This window comes from Tyto alba, unplaced genomic scaffold, assembly GCF_018691265.1.
Source record: "Tyto alba isolate M040663 unplaced genomic scaffold, T.alba_DEE_v4.0 Super-Scaffold_1000006, whole genome shotgun sequence".
In the NCBI taxonomy this organism is placed as follows: domain Eukaryota; kingdom Metazoa; phylum Chordata; class Aves; order Strigiformes; family Tytonidae; genus Tyto; species Tyto alba.
In genome coordinates this window covers 28,932,225-28,952,034 of record NW_024881272.1, presented here as the reverse complement: position 1 = coordinate 28,952,034, position 19,810 = coordinate 28,932,225, and the positions used below count along the sequence as shown (strand labels likewise).

General features: G+C 39.5%; 2 protein-coding genes across 5 annotated transcripts in view; one reads left to right on the top strand and one right to left on the bottom strand.

The window, feature by feature from the left end:
• Window positions 1–517: 517 nt before the first annotated feature.
• On the bottom strand, window positions 518–13,898 carry GPX7 (glutathione peroxidase 7). Its single transcript, XM_009970762.3, has 3 exons — window positions 13,692–13,898; window positions 6,368–6,629; window positions 518–4,500 (listed from the first exon to the last, which is right to left on the bottom strand). The coding sequence occupies exons 1-3, from the start codon at window positions 13,896–13,898 to the stop codon at window positions 4,337–4,339; spliced, it is 633 nt and encodes a 210-aa protein (XP_009969064.3). The 3' UTR covers window positions 518–4,336.
• A 3,524-nt stretch (window positions 13,899–17,422) lies between these two features.
• The window catches only part of TUT4 (terminal uridylyl transferase 4), a 49,238-nt gene continuing 46,850 nt past the window's right edge, over window positions 17,423–19,810 (top strand). For all 4 annotated transcript variants that reach the window (XM_033008794.2, XM_033008792.2, XM_033008791.2 and 1 more), the window contains exon 1: window positions 17,423–17,533. The gene's annotated coding sequence lies outside the window, so the exon portion shown is untranslated. The remainder of the gene's footprint in view (window positions 17,534–19,810) is intronic.

Genomic DNA, 19,810 nt, shown 5'->3' with positions numbered 1-19,810 from the left:
GCTACAGAGTTGGCATAAAACTCTTGAATTTTGGTTTTTCATCCTGTATTGTGAGCACCGCTGTGTTTGTGAGCTGGTTATGTAGATGAGTTAGCTGTGTAGCATTAGATCACAGAGTCACCTCTGTGGTGATGTTCAGGTACAGCTCAGTTATTGCCTTCTGCTCTGTGTTTGTCTCTGCTATGGAGCTTTAAAATGGTTCAGAATTAGTTCTCAAATCCCTTGGTACTTTCAGTAGCTGAACAAACATCAAAAGGTTTGTAAACTCCTTTGTGTTTTGTCAGTGATGTTTTTACTCCAGGATCTGTTAATCATGTCACAGAGAATACCTGATTTCTTTGTTTACTTGGCTCTTTCTGTGAATGAGCAAGAGGTAAGCTTGTTAGATTTCATTTGGCTCTTCAAGTAGCTGCAGTATAAGTTTACATGGGTATAGGATGTATCTGCTTGATGTATTAACTGAAGGTAGCATAACATTTGTTTTGCTGAATCAAAGGGATGTCCAGTCCTCCAAAAGTACTGACTATGGTCAGCCATTTATTGAACCAGACGCTGATGTGTTTGAAACAATACAACGGGTACCGTCCAGTAGAGAGAAATTGTGTCTGGTTTGCTACTGAGATTTCAGACCAGAATCACATGAGAAACTTGAGTGAAATGTCCTTAGCATATAACTAAAATACCAGACGCGGCAGTAAGGATAAGTAGGATACTGGGTTTTGTTCTCCCTACAATGCCAAAAAAAAGGGGGTTAAACCACTCTCTATTGCTCCATTCAATTTTTCTATTTCAATGTAGCATATTAAATTTCAAAACCGAGCTTTGGATATATATAAGTCTGATTTTACATTCTTTATGAGGCAAAAGTTTGAAAGATTAAGTGTGTCTTGTCTAATTTAAAACTTATAGTTAGGTTTTAAAATTATTTCTTTTCCCTCTAGCATGCCACAGGGGCACATGACTCCATCAAATCATGTGTCTAGGTGCTTAGTTTAGCCAAGAGTTTACACAGTCAAAGTTGGAAACTGTAAGAGATCAAGTCTTAGATGATCAAGATAATCACTCTCCATGCATAAATGTGCTCATCTGTTAATGCACACTAATCTTTTCTCTGCAAAGTAGACGAGCTGCAAATAAAATAGCCTCATGTTATATATTCAGAGCTTTTTACAGTTTTCAGGACTTGCTGCAGGGAAGATCTCTGTCAGATTAAAACAGTGTTGGAACACAGGAGCCAAAAAAGTAATTTCTGATCTCTGCATGCCCTCTCTGTAGTCTTGACAGACCAATTCAACTCAGTGCAATTTGCTTTGCGATTCTTCTGGTCGTGAAGTACTTATAGCATGACTAGACATGAATTAATCTACAACCTAGAATATTTACTTTTACTCTGTAACTTTGATTAAAAGACCAAAGCATTTGTTCTGCAAACTGATTCCAACACAACGAAGGATGGAATATATACCACATGCTTAATTTAATCCTGAAAATGTTTCTGTTAACTTCAGAGAGACTAGTTATGTGCTTAAAATCATGTGCCTGTTTAAATTTGCTGTTGTTTCAAAGCTTGCACATGTAATACTTACCTTAGTTCTTTTTAAATTGCCAAACTGGTAAGAACACCAACTCTAATAGTCATCAGTATTAAGTTACTCATAGCACTCGGGCATCTGCTCAGACTTCAGACTGCAGAACTTCTCAGCTCATGCTAAAATAATAACACTAGCAATTACAGCCTCATTGTTCTTTGACAGAAACCATTTGAAAATCTTGTCAGCAAGAACTCTTTTTATCTCAACAAAAACACAGTGCACAGGTCCCCTGCTCTTAACACTGGGATGCTTTAAGAATCTTGTCTTGTCCAGTTGCAGCATTATTGATGAATGAAAGCTTTTTTGTGCTTCATGTCTGTAAAAGCAGCGCAAACAATACTTGTCCATATAGTATGAACCCTTCCCAACTCAACATTGCCATTATATCCCCTTAGACTTCTAGAATGTGTCTAATAGAGAATGCAAGATCGTATCTATGTAAATCCAGAGTTCCATTTGAACTTGGACATCCAAAATTGAAATAGAGAGGGCTTAAAATGTCTTTCAAAGCATGGCCTCCGGTCATCCAGGCTTGAGTTATAAAACAGGAACATACTTTCTAAGAAGAAAATTTTAAGCCCTGCAGCACTTGTTAAGAGCATGCTGGGATATTGCACTAGTATCAATGGATAGAGAACAGAAAACCAGTCTATAGAGTGATAAAAGACCTCTTTTCCTGGTCGTTGCGTCCTCTGAGCCAGCACAGTATCAGCTGGGCCTCATTTTCCTTTCTTTGTGATATCCTTCATGACAATTGTCTTAGAGCGATTCATACAAGAATAGACTAAATGACTGAATGGACCGTAGAGTTCGCTTTTCTCATCATCATCAGAGGAAAATACAGGCATATTCACTGCCACGAGCACCAATTTCCTGCACTTCTAAGTTGCATTCTAAGTGAGAAGTAGCTGATGTATCTTGGAATATGCATACTCATTAGTATCAATATGACCTGAACATTTCCATGCCCTGTTTGTCCCAAAGATTCTTTGGCTTCAAACTGTCTTTTCATTTTCTTCTCATTTCTCCCTTCTTACTTGATCTCTCTTTTTGCTTCTGTAATTCTGTTACTTCTTCCTTTTATTCTCTCTTCCACCGCCCCTTTTTTTTTTCCACCAAAAACTAAAAAACCTTGTTCTCGGCTTCTTTCAGGAAAATTGAGTTTGCTTTGTGCAGTACAGTCTCTGCCTTTCAGGGTCTTCCTGCAAATCCTGTGTACCTCTAGCTCTTACTTCCTTAGACCACTCCCAAGAATGAGTCCAAAACCTCAGGAAACAGCAGCTGTTCAAGCTTGGGAACTATAATGGACTTTACGATCAACACTTTTATTATCAATAGTTCATCAGTACTCTTCTTTCCCCTCTTGTTCTGCAAGCCATACTTGCCTTTGATTTCAATTACAGCCTGTTGGATACTGAAGAGCTAATGGTAGTGATCAGTTGGAAAAAGTCCTTACTGTGGTCAGATCAATTAAGGCTTATTTGTACACTTGGATCCTGACAACTATATGGACAAATATTGTTTGTGTTACTTTAAAAAGCATTATAAATCACAAAAAAGCTTTCACTCATCAATAATACTGCAATTGGACAAGATGAGATTCTTCTTAAAGCATCCCAGGGTTAAGAGCAGGGGACCTGTGCGTTGTGTTTTCGTTGAGATAAAAAGAGTTCTTGCTGACAAGATTTTCAAAGGGTTTCTGTCAGAGAACAATGAGGCTATAATTGTTAGTGTTATTATTTTAGCATGAGCTGAGAAGTTCTGCAGTCTGAAGTCTGAGCAGATGCCAGAGTTCTACATTTGAAAAAGGTGCCATTAAACATTTGTAACATTAATGTGATATTGAACAGTGTAACATTATGGAACAATTAAACATTTGAAAAATTATTTCCATGGAAAAATGTTGATTCCCTAATGTTTGTCTGTACATGTAGCAAAACTGGATGGTGTTATAAACTGAAAAATAAATTTAACATCAGTTGTATGAGGTGAGAGTAATTCTAGGGCAAAATGCTAACAGAAGAAAGAGTAAACATTTCATATAGTCTCTGGTCCTACAGGTGTTCAAATGGCTGTTTAAATATCACCTGATAATCTTTACTGGGTGAAAAAATGCAGAAATGCTTCTCATAGCTTTTGGAGAGTTTTTACAGAGACTTTATCTTTGTATTTCTTTCATTTAAGTTTTATAGATGTATTTTTCCCATGTCCTTCTTAACTGACTTTCTAGACAAATTAAATTAAATGTTTGGCCTTGGTAACTAGAAAGACACATCTATGTAAGTCTACCTCGCTTGAGGGTATCTGTTTTGGCCCTCTTCCTAACACATGCCTTAAATTATGCACTTTTTACTCTTAATTTTTTCATTCAATTCACAATCAAAATATGACATCAGAATTGTACATATCAATAAGTTCCCAATCAGGAAATGCTCATTATTCTGAGCCTTTTTCCTACAGGTACAAGAACTGACTTCCTATAGTCTTACCAACAATTAATAATTTCAGTTGGGAAAGAAACAATTGCTGATGAGTTGTTCTTTTCCAGAAATGACAAACTGAGAAAAAATGTAAATTACTTTAACCATGCTAACTTGCTGTTTTCTACATTCTTAGGATGGTACATATAGATTCCACTAGTCATAATTTCCCCTCCCCATATACTCTCTTTTGGAATGTGAAAAGACAAAGTCCAGCCCTAGTTCTCATTAAAGATATAATTGGCATGCTGGGATTTTTGAAAGTCATAATTCATCTTTCTTCTTCAGGATGATTTTCCTTACAAGTTCTGTAACATGAGGTCTTATTTCTTCAACAGAGACAGTAGAGTCCCAGGCCTTTACTACTTTCCCATTGGGGTCCACCAGATATTTCCAGAAGTTCCAGGTTGGTTCTTCTCCTGTAGAATCTACAAGCAAAAAACCAGTGGAAACTTAAAAAAGAAAACTGCATTAGCCAATTCCTGACATTTATTCATGTCAATTTGATGATTACCCTCTCAGAGGAAGAAGGAATGTAAAATTAAGAGGGAGTTCAAACTGAATAATAAGATAAGTTTTCTGACAGACAGGGAGCTTTAACTAGACAGCAGTCCCCTGGAGAGTGATGGAAACAGTTAAGCTTGAGACAGAGGAAAAAAGCACTATAATTGGCGTTAAAGTGTATACATGCATGTGTGTGTGTGTGTCTGTGCTATATAGATAAATCTGAAATAGTTGAACATTGATAGGAAAATGGAATTTGGCATAACAATATAGCTGTATCAGGACTGATTATTTGCTTATTTATCCAGAATTTTTCCTCCAAAACCAACCAGTATCATGTGCTTCAGAAGAATGTTTCAAGAAATGCTACATGAAGAAATAACAAAGTAAATTGTTCCAGGAGGTTTCCTCCTAATCCTCATCTACTACAGTTTTTCCTTCTGTGACCACATACTCATTTTACATGAGTTGCATTCTTATCCTTTACTATTCTGCTACATTACTAACAGAGTTTTCAGGATTTTCAATCAGACCAGGAGCCTCATCCCACTAATAGCACCAGTACAGATGCTACAGACAAATTATCACCTTTTTCCATTCGTTATACATTGGGCAAAATCTCCTAAGAAATCAGAAGATATTTCAAAATATCATCAAGACACAGCCAGACCCACACTGCTGACTATCTTGTCATTATGCTGTATAAATATACTGCCTCCAGCAGCCTCCCTTTGTGTGTGGACCAACAGGGAGACAGAAGCTTTGGAAGTTTCATGTGACATGTCTGCAGTACCAAGCTGGCTGGGCAAAACAGAAATGGAAGGATGTGAAGAGTATGGAAGGGAAGTTTGGCTAGCAGAAAGATCCATTACAACACCTGGAAGGAGGTGCGCTTGGGGTAGTCAAAAATAATACTCCCAACACTCCTTTAAATTCAGTAGTATGTAGGAGAACACTGTGGTGCTGGAGAAAAGCAGCAACGATATGGTCCTTGCAGAATGCAGCTCAGGTGATATTATGTCATATTGGGATTTATTATATATTAATGCTGAAAGACATTTCCTTCACATTGGATAAAAACTGACATTTTAGTTTAGCATTTAAATAGCATTTATTGCATTTGTTCAGTGCAAGAAGAGTAGTGCCTTGATAGAGAATATCCTACTTTGCAGCATATTTTGCCAGCTGTCTGCTAAGAACCAGCAAAACCTCTTCGGGTCTCAGTGCTAGTTATAATGCAGATTAGAACTGGAGGAACTGTACAGCATGGCTATTCCAATGCTTGGCAAGGAATGAGGAAGGGGGTATTCAAGGACATAGTGCCTGGTTTCGCTTTTTGATTGTTGAAGTAAATTATGTAGGCACTTTGTTTCCACTTATCCTACAGCTCTTGAGATGAATCTTATACATCTAACCTGCAGCAGTCATGTCACGGGAGAAGCACTTAAAAGACTGCAAAGTGGAAAAAGGAAGATCAGGTGTCATATACATACAGGACAGTATCTCAAAACCTGTATCTCATGTAGAGGTTTATTAGATTAGCTTTTACAAGGCATTTGTTATCATAGTATCATCATCCCTGGAGATGTTTTTAGAAGGTTAGACAAAGATGTCAGGGGTGCCTCGTGCAGAAGGATGGACTACATGACTTCTGACCTCTTTGAGTCTCACAATTATGTGCTATGATTCTGTGAACACAGTCATAGATACTGTTTTTTCTGTCAGATGGTATTTCGTGTCAGAGGAATTCTACACTGGGGAAACAACTCTCCAGTGTTCCAAATTACTCACCAATTAAGTACTTGAAGGCAGGAATTGCACCAGCTCCGCTGACTGCAATTTTGCTGAACATAGGAAACGAGGCACCATAAGTCTTTCGTGCAAAACTCTCAATTTCTTTGTTAGTGTCTGGTTCTTGCTGCCCAAATTGATTGCATGGGAATGCCAGCACATTGAAATGATAGGGCCCGAGGTCTCTCTGTAATTGTTGTAAGGCCTTGTAGTGGCTATCTGTATACCCACACTCACTCGCAACGTTGACAACAAGGGATACCTGAAGAACAAGAGAGATTTAAAAATGTGCTGCACATGTCAGTTTTCCAACAGGTAGGCTGGGATGCAGTTTATTTTCAAAAAATGAGGATGTCTAGAAAACTGTGACTGAACACTTATGTTTGAAACTACACCAAGTTCTGTTCACAACAGGCAGATTTAATACTTCGTTTATGTATTCCCATTTGGCAACCATGAATATAATCAATAAACTGCTAAGTAATCTTAATTCTCAGTTGACAGAGAATCTATGTTTTTCTGTTCTGCCTTTTGTATAGTTCCTAAGCATATTTAAGAAATGAAACTAAGGTATACCAAGTTGTTTGAAAGAAGACTGCAAATAAATGTAATTTTGGTAGTCCACTTATCTGTAGTAAGGCATCTGTTCTGCAGCATCTTTCCTTGTACAGAATTCAGCACTCATACAGAACTGCCTGATCCACTTACCATTGCTGGTGTAGATGTCTTGATCTAGAAATTAATAGAAGCAATTACAGGATTTGGGGTTGGTCTGTGCAGTCTGGACTGTGAAATTCTACCCCCCCCCCCCCCCATCATGTCTCGAGTAAGTCTACTTAGTTGTGACAAAATGACAACAGATTTTGCGTAAAGGCTTACTGTCTCAATTAGAGATTCCTAGAAGTGAAGGCTGTGCCCGTTATCCTTTAAAGTTATTCCTGTAGTTGATCATCTTTGATGTTGTGTGCTTTGTGTCATTTGGACATTGCCACCAGGCATGTATCTGCCTGCGCAGATCCAGCAGAGAGGAAGATGCCAAACACAGATGAACACGACAGGAAAATAAAGGCATATGTAGGGAGAATACATGGTGGAACCGATTCTGCCAAGAATTTGTTGAGGAACATAAGTGACCTAACCCTGAGATGAAACATATTACACAGTTTTTCAAAGTCACAAAGAGCTTTCCACTGGTTTTTGAGATATTTTATCCTTAAATAACCTCTAGAATTTACTTTTAGACTTTATTATTCTTATGAATTTTGTAAGTGTGAGTTGCCACTTGTTCTACATAAATTGAGCCCATTCTAATGTTTTCTTGAGAGTGGATTAGAGCTGATTGTCACAGATCCTTTAGATACAATATAAATTTATTGTATACTTTATAGTGATGTTTCTTTTACATGTAATCATATTCTACTTCTTTATCCAGACTGATTTGTAAGAGTCATAAGGCAATATAAATATTATAATATTAAAAATGTTTCTATCAACCTAGATTAAAATCAGGCATATTGCAGAAAAAGCATTATGATTTGGGAACTGAAATTCTACCTGGTTTACACTGAATCTGGTGGGTTTCTACAGATTATACATCAGCCCAGAATCTAGTCCTTCATTCTCAAATTGCAAAAAACCTTTGAATTCGAAGTAGCCAACTCATTCCCCAGTGCTAGTACAATAACTGTAGCTATACACATTGGATCTTTCTAGAAGGGTTTGGAAGTTTCATAGAAGCTGGCATGTTGGTTATTATTATTATCAGTGTGAGACAGCGGTGTTGAAGGACCCAGTGCTGCAAGAGAAAAGCCGGAAGCTTGGACACATTAACTGATCAAATTACGCAGCAAGTAGCTGTAGGGTAAAAAAAAGGAAGTAAAAAATCCTGACTCCATGTCTTATACATGTGTCTGTGACCACTGGCTTTGCTCAATTTAAACTTTGGATTCTAATGTTACTATTGTTCCATATTCCTATGTGCATGTTTTTATACAAAAGTATAGAGGACATATGAATAGAGTGCATCAAATAATTTATAATATATGAAAAATAAGTAACTACACGTGTATAGTGGTTTAAGGCCAGAAAACAAACTGGCAATAAAAGCCCACAATTGGGGTAAGGTATGGGATAATAAGATGGGTAGGAATGAGTAAAGAAGAAGCTAATGGGATGCTGGTGTTTAGAATTTCTTACATTAAACATTAGCACTTACTTTGTGTATTTTGTACTTTCTATAGGTATATGGCTATATTTAAAGTGATTTCAGAGTGGCACTGTTTTCCCTGGAAGACAGGTAATTTTATAAAGCAGAAGTTGATGTAATCTTCTTTGTGGTGTTGTGTGTCAGCAGAATACAATCTAAGTAACCCCATACACTTGCATATGAAATATCATCTGGAGCCATCTAGCTAACTTCCAAAGCATCACATTCATTCAGACTACATTTACAAGCTCTACCTGAAATTTTAAACTCAGTCTCTTAAAACATCTAAAGATATGACTTACAATTTTTGCTTTTTTTTTTTTTTTACAGAGAAGAGGTAATAATATTATGATGCATTCCTGTTACACTGTCTGCATTTCAAATAGAATTTATACATTGGATGTAAAAAATAACTATCGGCAGTTCTGTTCTTTAAAAATAATCTGTATTTACCAAGCATAGTGACAACTGTAGTTTAGTATGATTGAAGTAAAGATAAATTGTAACACTAAGAGTTGAGGTCACATGTAGTTCTTTCATGTGAAATTCTAGAGGCCTTTTTAAATAGTTTAAGACTCAGCATTCTCATGATGCAGCTGTATTCATACACCTTACTGTATTCATATCTATTGGTACTTTATCCCAAATACAATGGTAATGTAAGAATCTGTTGTAGGAGTTTTGGGGGAGATAAGGTTGTGTAGGTATTATGTTCATATTATAGCAGATTTGAAAAATGACTTGCCAACAAAAACAAGCTTTTATAACTTTTACTTGATTTTGAAGTTAGGAGGGTTTGAAATAATTAATTCAAAAAGAAACAATTTTAAATCACAGCTGTCTAAAACCAGTGATTATTTGGCATGGTGGTGCAAGGCATGAGAACTCACACTGCAAATGATGCAAACGTCCAAATATTCTCCCATAAAATAGGAGGAAACTACATGCAGCATTTCTTAGAATGGCAGACACATTCTACTTCTCTTTTTTCCTTAGAAAAATGCATCCTATTACTGAACTCCATAATTTAACAGTGCAAACCTCCTGAAAGTATAACTAACACGTATTAAAAAAAGCTTTCAGGATTTATTAGAATTTCATAAGGAATGTTTAAAATGATTGTTTAAAAATCTTTACTGAGTTATCTTTCAAGTGTCTGGTATCAGAACTGATTAAATCTGATGATATTTTTCTAGTCTGTATTTTGTTTTTAATAAAAAACAGTCACTATTTTTGTTCTCATGAAGAGTCTGCTTTGACTTCTTACAACTCTTAATGATTTAAATTAAGTTCAGTATGCCTCTTGACTGACTTTAGGCTCTGAGAGTGCAAGTCAAGTACACCACCTAGTGTGCAGTGAAAACAATTCATCCTGGACCTTACAAAAATGATTTAAGCTGAATTCTATATTAACTGTTGTCTGACCTCTTAATACTACTCTTCCCTTTGCTTAGAAAGCCCATGCATTCCAGTAGTGAACTGATTTATTTAGCATTGCAAAAACAGTTTTTGGTTTACTTAATGTTTAAACTATTGTACCTCCTTGAGAAACATATCCCTGGAAGGATTTATGAATCTGATATCAGCTTCAAGTAACCCTTTGTGGATCTTTTAGCAGAGACAGTAGATACTCGGGCTTTTAGACCTGGAGATTCTTAACTGGTTCCATCTGACTGATGGAAGAACCAGCCACAAGTGTCAGATTACACCGACTCACAGAGCTGTTACTTTAATGGGAAAAAATAGCAATACTTTGTATAGTAATTAAGTAACTATATTCTGTATTTATACACATTCAGTAATTTTGCATTCTCAGATTGCAGAGATCTGTGATGCAAAGTGCCTAGCATTACTTTCAATAGTAAAATAATACTTTACGTTGTTATAGTGCCTAATGCTTTTACATTATTATAGTACCTTTGGTTCAAGATTTCCAAAGCAGTGCACTAACACCGCTTAATTACACCTCAGCACACTGTACTTAGCTGTGTGGTAGGTAAGCAGGCAGGTAGGTAGCTACTATTATATCTAGATAGGTATAAATACAGCAGGGAACTGTTGATGCTTGGGAGTTCTGACTCCTAAATAGATACTATTTTTGGTAAGAATACTGCCTCTCATGGCATATCTGATAGAGATCATAAAATAAAATATAAACTTTCTTGAATTAGATAGGTAGATAGATAGAAAACTAATCTTATTTCGATCCTAGTGATTCTTTTACAACGATGCATCACTGCCCTTCATTTTTAATGTAGATGGGTCAACATCAGCATGGTAGCCTAGAAAAATCATAGGAGTACAGCCGCCCTGCACAATACAGTAAAGCAGACAGCTTTTTAATCTCTTTTGCTTGTGGTATTCTTTTTTTTTAGTCGTAATACTCCTCCCTTTCTTTGCTTTCAGGTAGTTGTAATATGATACCTGATTTTGTAGTATGTATGCCAAATTGTACTCCCTCACGTATTTTTCATTTTTGTTGAAGTGGAGGGTAGCTTATGTCTGTGCACATTCATTTAAGGAAATAGTTTCCTAATTTTTTTAAATTTTTGTTATTTCAGAATTGTTAGTACATTTCTTATTTACTATATAACGGAGGGTACTTGTGATTTGTATCAAGATGCACTTGAGTGTAATTTGAATTAATACCAATCAGTCTTACTTTTTTCTTACCAAGAAAAATTGTTTCAGTTATCTGAATACACAATATATTAATAATGAGTTACTGAAGAAAGGATTCTGCAAGTCATGAATTGCACTGATTGTTTATACTTAGTATGGCTCTTGTGTTCTTAGAATTAGCAAATTTTTTTTTTTTTAATACTCTGGAACCTTTTAGATTTTTTCAATTCCCAGTTAGTTTCTTAACTATCAATTAAGAAGTTACTTAACTAAATTAGTTGAGTGACGGAATTGAAGAAAACGTCTTCTCTACATCTGCCACAAAGCTTAAGGCTGTTAAAAGCTGGTTTAGCAATTAGCAGACTATTGTTCCAGGGGCTAACTAGTGACTCACCTTCTTTAAAACACCAGCAGCACATATGTAGTACTTATATACTATTTGCTTTCTTTTAGTAGCATTAAAATACTATGATAAACCTACATTTTAAGATTACTTATCTAACTGCAGGTTTATTTTAAGAAATCAATGGGAATTTTAATTAACCTTTGTCTACCTTGATACTGAGTTCTGACAACATGACAGAAAGGGTTGAGTTTTATTGCTATAATTTTCTTTAAAAATGTGCACATACATTATCAAAGAGCAGCTAGTCTGAACATGAATAGGTTCTCTGAATGCAAATCTTTTTGTTCCATACAGAAGCTAGTTATCACTTTTTTTGGAATAAACTATTCTGTATGGTCTAGCAGAGATCAAGGAGTACCATTCACTGATGGCATTACCTTTTCCAAGGTACGGCTCTAGAGCTCTCCCTTATGAAACCAGTCACACCTTGAGGATGGCCTGGTATCAGAGCACCACTGGACATACAGACACACCCCCCCATGCTGGTGTGTTGATGAGATACCAGGGCAGGCTCTGCAGCATGTTCTGGAGGGGATGAACACCCGCAGCTCTTTGCAGAGTGGCCGTAAAGAATTCCTCTGTTTCCCCTTTACTCCTTTCCATGTGGGTTCTGGCCCTGAGGTAGAGAAGCTACAAATGGTATTTGCTTATTCAGACAGATTTGCAGGTGACCTGCAGACAGAACATGCCCCAGTAACAGGATTTATTGACAGAGCTTTTGGAAGGAACTCCTAAAAAAAAGCAAATATTGCTTAATATTAAATAGGTTCCATGATGTTTCCAATATAGATATTTGAGTGTGCATTGGACCAGTTCTGCTCTATCTGAATTGTGAACAGAGGAGGAAGAGGACTTTGACCAGGTAATATTCAGACCTCTCATTTGGTCCAAATCCACCAGTATCCCTTTCTACTGAGCTCAAGAAAATGTACATCTCCTCCCATATGCCTTCTCTGTCTTCCTGCCAATGTTTTAGTGACCTACTGCTGTGGACTAGTGAGCTCAGACACCTCAGTGAAGTACCTGAGGAGAGGGAAAAGGAAGGTGGAAACACTGGAGACTAAGGGTGAAGGCAAGAAGTAGTGCCTGCCTTCTTGTGCAGCAGCTAAGCTACTGCACTGCCCGGCACTACCACAGAAGATGGATGTGTCACTTGAGCACTAAGGCTTTATGTTGATTTTAGCTTCTGTAATTTGTGCATGTAGGTACGAGAGCTTATAGTATTATGTACTCTGTGTGCTAACTTCCCTTTTCACTCTTCTACAGGTACTATCTTTCCTAGATGGTCAAACCACTAAAAAAGAAAATAATCAGGTTACATTCAAGGAAATTGTTCTTAAAATGGGAAGGAAAGCTCCGACTAGAACTCCTTAATATAATATGTAAATGAAATTTAAAAGACATCATAAAAGTATATGTGTGTCTACATGCCTTGCTTTGTATTGCTCTGTCAGACTAGAAAGTGACAAGGGGAATAGCATGATGTTGCTACAATTTCCCTATACACTGGTATTAAAATCATTACTTTAACATGGCTCTCACTTTTTTACTAATTATGTTAGTAAATCTGTTAACTCCATTAGCGACTGATTAAATCTTTTTTTTTTTTTTAATGCAGAACATTAAAAAGGAATGGGATTTAGGCAAAAATAATTTATTAAAATTCATGCAGTTAAAAGGCAGAAATAAGCTCCAAAAGTAAGTTACAGAAGGGTACAAACTTCCTGAGCTCCAAACTGAATAGCCAGAACCCTGTGCAATTCATCCTGCTGAAGCAAAGGCAGGCAGGCATTCCCCGCCTGCCACGTCTACAGGGCTGCAGCCTGCACAAGGAAAAGACGCGGCCACACACAGAGGTTAGTCTGCAAACGTTTTATTTAAAGAGTGCAAAGACCTACGGAGCGCTATCAAAGGAAGCATGCAGGCAACACTCCAGATCAATTAGAGACGAGTCGTAAACCCAGGTCTATCTGCATACGTGCACCAAGTTAATGTACAATCTCTCCACCCCCACTTGGTTTCTGCAGGCATGCAAGGACTGGCTGGTTAGTGAGTCTGGGCGAGAGCTGCCCGCCTCCGTGCAGACTTACCGAGCCCCTGTACTTCTCCAGAGAGACTAGTTTGCCCCTGATGTTTACAACTTTGAAAGTGTAAAAATCAGGCTCTTTCTGCTGCGTAGCGGAAAATGCTAAGAGCAGGAGTGCTGCAATTGCAAGGAGCATGGCTAGAGGGATGAGGAAAACTTTGGGGAAGGAAGAGGAAGGCTTGTGCTCCACACTGCCCTCAGGATCTAGCATGCTGCACGGCCGCGCTGCAGAGACACTTGCCACGATAGGAAAGCGCTGCCGCAAAGAAGGGACTGCTGCAAACCGAGCTTTTGCAACAGTCTGGCTTCTGCAGAGCTGTAGGAGCTGTGTCCATCGCAGACCGCAGGAAGATGTATTTATGGATGATTAAAATACTCTAAAATTTAGTGTTTTGTGGTGGTAGTGGTGTCTTAAATAAGGCCATTTATGGTACAAGATGAATGAAAGTGCTAGTTGGCTCAAGAACAGTAATACTGTATGTGTCTGTGGGGTACCAGTCAGAGATTTGCTTCAACTATGCCCTAGGAAAATAAGGGATAGAGTTATTGTGATTTCTGATGGATCTGCAAGTCTCTTTTTTTAATATACTGACTATAGCACCTAGTAACTATGGTGTAATGTCAAAGGATACCAGTGGCTTGGTTGCTAGTGGTTACTGATGCAAGTGCTCTGAACAAGAGTTGCTGCATACAGTCAGCAGAAGCAGAATTACAAACGTGCCGAGCACAGGATCATGTGAAACAGAGCACCATTACCCAGGCCTTTGGGAAATTTGTCTCTGCATGTACCCGGTCGGTGGGAAATGAGTGGCCAGACCACTGGTCTTCAGTGTGATCTGGGAGAAACCACATTATCAAAGGGTTTTTAAGCAAAAAAGAGGCATTAAGCATCAGGAACTGAATTTGGTAGCAAACCTCTCAGATAGACAGTGCCAAACCACTGCTTCAGTGCACTGGTGCCATTCTTGGGTTATCTGCAAGAAAAAATTACCATTTATACAGTTTGCTACTACGTCTGCTGGAAGAAAATGATTTGTATAAAGTAACAATAGAAAGCATTTGATGGTCATTGATTTCTTCTTGGACTGAGAAACTGGTCCTCTATGCCTACAATTTTGATAATTCTTGGCAAAGAAAAGCAAAATGTAGTGATTTACAGAAAACAAGTAGCACATCCAGGGCATATTGGAAATTTATCTTTTGAAGAGCAAATTACATTTTGTAATCTCACTTAGTGATTTTATTTTTTTTAAACTGATTGTTGGTATATCTTTGACATCTTGATTAAGTTTGGTTAGGTAATTAAAGCATAAGTGGCATTACTGTAAGTGAAGAAGCCATGTATAACTAGTTGAAAATTTTAATTATATTTTTTAAACATTTCAGATTTTTCATGATTTTATGTATTTCGCTTAAGTAGATGCCCAGCATCAAGAAATAATGCAATATGCCACAAAAATATATAGATGGAAAATCTTATGCCATGCTGTTTATGGGGAAGGTACACTGTGCTACAAATCTGAAGTTCTCATCTTCACAGATAAGTGCTCTCCTTCTGTATACTTTCCTGGTTGTAGTACTGACCAAGAACCTTTCCCTTAGAGGACAGTCAAGTATGATTTCCTCATTTTATAAATAAATTATCTAAGAAGTTTTAGAGTTTCTTCAGACCCAGCTGGAAACAGAGAATCGGGCTTTAATATAGTAAATACTTTTAAATAAATCTTAAAAAAGCAGTAAATCCTAAAAATGATAAAAAATCATTCTAATGATGAGAATAATTCAACATAAGCATATATTTGGCCAGAAAATGAAACAGAAATCTACAATACACTTTTACATTTTTTGAGTCATAATATTATAGTAGTTTGGGCATGGGACTAAAAATGAGGCATCATCCTGCAACATGAGTCAAGCAAGGTTTTGCTGTGGAAAGGGACTTCATAAAATCTGCTTCCTACAACTCTATGATTTTTGTCTCTGATTTCTAGATAAAATTTAGTGGCTTTCAGAATTGTATTTTCTCCTACAAGCTGAGCCCAGTATCTGAAAGTTTTTGATCACTGCCACTGAATTGGGAATTCTTTAAATAATGGCCAGCTGGCAGTAGAATTCAGCTTCCTCTTTTACTGCCATGTTTCTATATTGCTCCCTGCAATAAAACATTCTTTAACATCGGCAAAGAAAGAAGAATTGTGTCTGAATACTCAGAGAGAGACTGCTGGCTTTATAATGATTCAAGTTTTCAGAGCCAAACTGCACTAACATTTCATATTCAAGTCTATCCAACTATTTGAACTAAATGTGATATATTCTAATAAATTTCAACTTGCAGGAAAAATGCCAGTCAGGTTTGCAAACTGGTGTGTGTTTGCTTGCTAGCATGTTTAAATGTTGATCTAGGAGGACTGTATCCAGTAGCAAGTATAATTTAGTTACTTTTGCAATTTACTCTTTGGTCTACGAAACCTAATAAAAATCTTTGTCAAATAGGATTGGACTGAAACCACCACCCACCTAACCCCAGCTGTCCCCAGACAGCATTGCAGCACTGCCATTTCTGGCACTGCTGACTGGGACTGGATTGGCCCGTGTTCCTAAAGGTGAAAGCGCTGCTTTCCATCCCATTAGCAATACCCTGAGCTACCCAATCCTCATTTTGTAAAATGTGAACTGCAAGTGAACTACAAAAAAAGCAGATGAGCTCTAAGGATCGCACTGACTTCACAATACATTCAGAAGTACGACTTGCCAGTATTTTTATGGAGTCCTGTATTACAGATTTTGCAACTTTTGTTTACCTCCATTGACTCTCTGAGGTGGTGTTTCCAGCACAACTATTCACATTTTTTTTAATACTTTCCTTTGAACCCCTTTAGTAGGTCAATGATCTTTTATGTGCCTTTTCTGGAAAGGTCTCCTTAGCCTGGGCTAGGAAGTGCCAACAACATGACATTTCACTGCCAAGAAGGGGTAGTACCATACTGGATCACAGACAGGTTTGTCTTACACGAACACCGCCCAATTTCTTTAGGTCACCCCCCAGCACTGCCCAGAGCCAGGCGGACTGGCTCTTCTCCCTCAAGACCCTTGAAACTGCCTGTAGACACGCTGTCCGGGACGCCGTCCCTGGCTGTAGCCAGGGCCAGCTTCATGGCCAAGGTCAGGGAGCCATTTCCCTTAGAGTCCCTGTTTACCACTGTCTGCTTTGTGTAGAGCACACGAGCCCTCCTCCGCCAAAAGGCAGCGTCGGGAACCGAGGGAGGAGGGGGAAGCCCTGAGGGAGGGGGGGGAGCAGGACCCAGGCTGAAGGGCAGGGCCAGCTCTGCAAGCGGGCCCTAACCCTGAGCCACAGGGCCTGGGGCCTAGCGTACGTGGGGAGAGGGCTGGGATGAAAAAAGGGGAGTAAATGGAACAAAAACATCTGGGTAACTGGGGTGCGGGGGATTAAGGAAAAAACTGAGCTGCTTATTCCCACATCCTCGTTTCCTGCTGTGGCACCGGGGGGGGGGGGGGGAAGGCCCTGAACGCCGGAGGAGATGGGAAGGGGGGGCGCGGCCCCCCACCGAGGAGTTGTGAGGCGCGGGGGGAGTACCCCCCCAGCAGCCGGGATCGGGTCGAGCCGGGCATGCCCGTCCGTCCGTCCGTCCGTCCGTCTGCCCCGCGCCCTCCCGGCAGCGCCGCCCGCCCTCCAGGCTCTCCCTCCCGCCCTCGCCCCACAATGCATCGCGCGGCGCGGCTGACATGGCGGCCGGGCCGGACTGAGCCGCTGGCGTCGGGGCCTCCAGCACCTGGAGCCGGGGCATGGCGGGGGCGCAGCCCCGGCACCCCTAGCGCCACAGCCAGGTACCGGGCCCCGGGGGGACACGCCCAGCTCCGTGGGCCTCCCCCGAGGGGTGGGGGCGGCTGGGCGCGCTCTGCTCTCTCCCTTCCGAGCGGGGCGGGGGGGAGGCGGGCTCCGGGGAGAAGGGGGGTGGGCCGGCGCCCCCCGCCTCAGCCCTGCCCTGCGCCCCGCCTGGGCAGCCCGGCGGTGCTGCTCGACCCCCGCGTCCCGGGCAGGGTGGCGGTGCCGGGGCTCCCCGAGGGCGCCGGTCACGGCCCCGGGTGAGGGGCGGGGGGGGGCGGCTCCAAGGTCAGCGGGGAAGAGGGGTCGGTCCCGCGGCCGCATCCAAGCTGGGGGCCGCCCTGAGGGCAGTGCCCGGCTGCGCGCCCTCGGGGCTCTGCCAGGCTGGAGCTGGGTACGTGCAGCTTGTTGTTCTCCCGCCCGGTGGAATTAAATACTGGGAGTGGGTGGGGGGGGAGACCATGGCGTCGGTGAAGCCCCCCCAGGGAAATGCCTTCCTGTCCCGGGCAGTCTTTGCGAGCTGTGCACCCCTCTGCCTCTTCTTGCTAAAGCGAGAGGGGCTTTCTTGTGGTTATGATGTGCTCGAAATGACACACAGGCATCCTTTCGCCGCTGTGTTGGTGCTCTTTTGTTGGCTTATCTTGTATACAAATACAGCTGGACGACTTCGCTGCTTTTGCAGTATGTTGCAATTTGTCAGTTGGCTGAATGTGTCATATTACCTGAGGCCTTCTTGCTTTTAAGATTGTTTCTGGGTATATCAAAGGAGGATGAGTTCATAACATGCAGAGAAACAATATAATCAGGTTTAGGCTAAGGAAGGGATTAGTACATAAAAAAGATAGTTGTATCTAAGTATGAATCTAATAATTATTTTTATATTCATGCCATCTCCACATCACTTGGCTTCCTGAGCACTATACCTTGAATTTTAGAGTCATTGCATTTGATTGAAAATACAGGATATGCGTTGTTTCTGGTTTTGTTTGACTTGTGCTTACAGTTTCAGTAGGTGCTTTTTGGATAGTCTGACCTCAGATAGTTATGAAATAACTATGTGACAAAAAAAGTAAACCAGTGGTGGAAGTATGATAATTACAGTATCTGACAGAAGATGCTATGTTAGGAGTTGGAGGTCTCCTTTACAAACATCTGTTTAAAATAATTTTTTCTACTTAACTTTAGTGAAAATACCTTGATAAAATTAATTTGAGGATGAAATTACAATTTCTCAGAACATATGTATTGGGATATGTTCCCAGAAGATACATACAGAGGGATCAGAAAGTTCCTTCTATGTTCTGTTCTTGTACAGAAGACAGCTGGGACTTCAGTCATACCTCAACTAGCAGAGGAAAAGAAACTGCCGAATACCATGAGGCACCCGCACTGTGTGGGGCACTTACCTGGTTCTTCCTCTAAAGGGGATTGCTGCTACAAGGAGAAAGAGGAAAAAAAAAAAAAATGGGGAGCAGGATTTCCCTGTGTCCTACCTGAAAGCAAGATACCCCTGGGAAGCTCCTCTTAAATGTCTTGTAGATCTGCATCTGAGTGATGGTTTTGGATTGTGTATTCATGTTGATACCATAAAGCAGTTCAGAATTTTGCCCAGCTGAGGGTATATCCTGTTTTCTAGTCATAATGCTTGCTTTTGAAATTTTACAAAGCATTTCTACTAAATTTACTTTGTGTCCCTATCTTAATGAACTAATGTAATAACAGTACTACTTGTACTGAGGGCTCATAGAAGGAAGGACTCTCCAATTTGCTTAGTGGATTAATTTGCAGCACAGAAGCAATCCAGAAGGAAGTCAATATTTCTGATGCTTTTGGCACATTAAGACTATATTGTTTGATAGGTTGTTTAATTTCACATTAATGATAGATTAGTAACTCTTTTGACTTAGAAGCAGTAAAAACTTAATACCTAAATTTAGTAACAATGCTTACTTATCTAATTTTTACCTTTTTTTTTTTTTTTTTTTACACCAGAGATGCATGCATACATGTATATGTATTCATACTGTATCCTTGGTTCATGATTTTGGTTCTAATGTTTTATCAAATGTTTGAAAAAAAAAATATGTTCTCAGATTTTATTTTTTTATTTCTGCTGATGTATGAAATACTATTTCCAGCGAGAAGTAACTTTCAGATTTCAGTTTCTGGTGTCAGCAAAGCTTTACTTGGGAGCCTGAAATCAGTTTTGTGTTGCAAACTGTTGTGACTCGCTCTATGTACCAACTATATGGAAGTATTCTTGACAGCTTTTCTAAAGT

Coding starts and splice junctions, on each gene's coding strand:
- GPX7 (XM_009970762.3), bottom strand. CDS start 13,898: ATGCTAGATCCTGAGGGCAGTGTGGAGCACAAGCCTTCCTCTTCCTTC. Junction 6,630..13,691: donor TGGAGAAGTACAGGGGCTCG/GTAAGTCTGCAC, acceptor CTTGTTCTTCAG/GTATCCCTTGTTGTCAACGT. Junction 4,501..6,367: donor TGCCTTCAAGTACTTAATTG/GTGAGTAATTTG, acceptor TTTTGCTTGTAG/ATTCTACAGGAGAAGAACCA.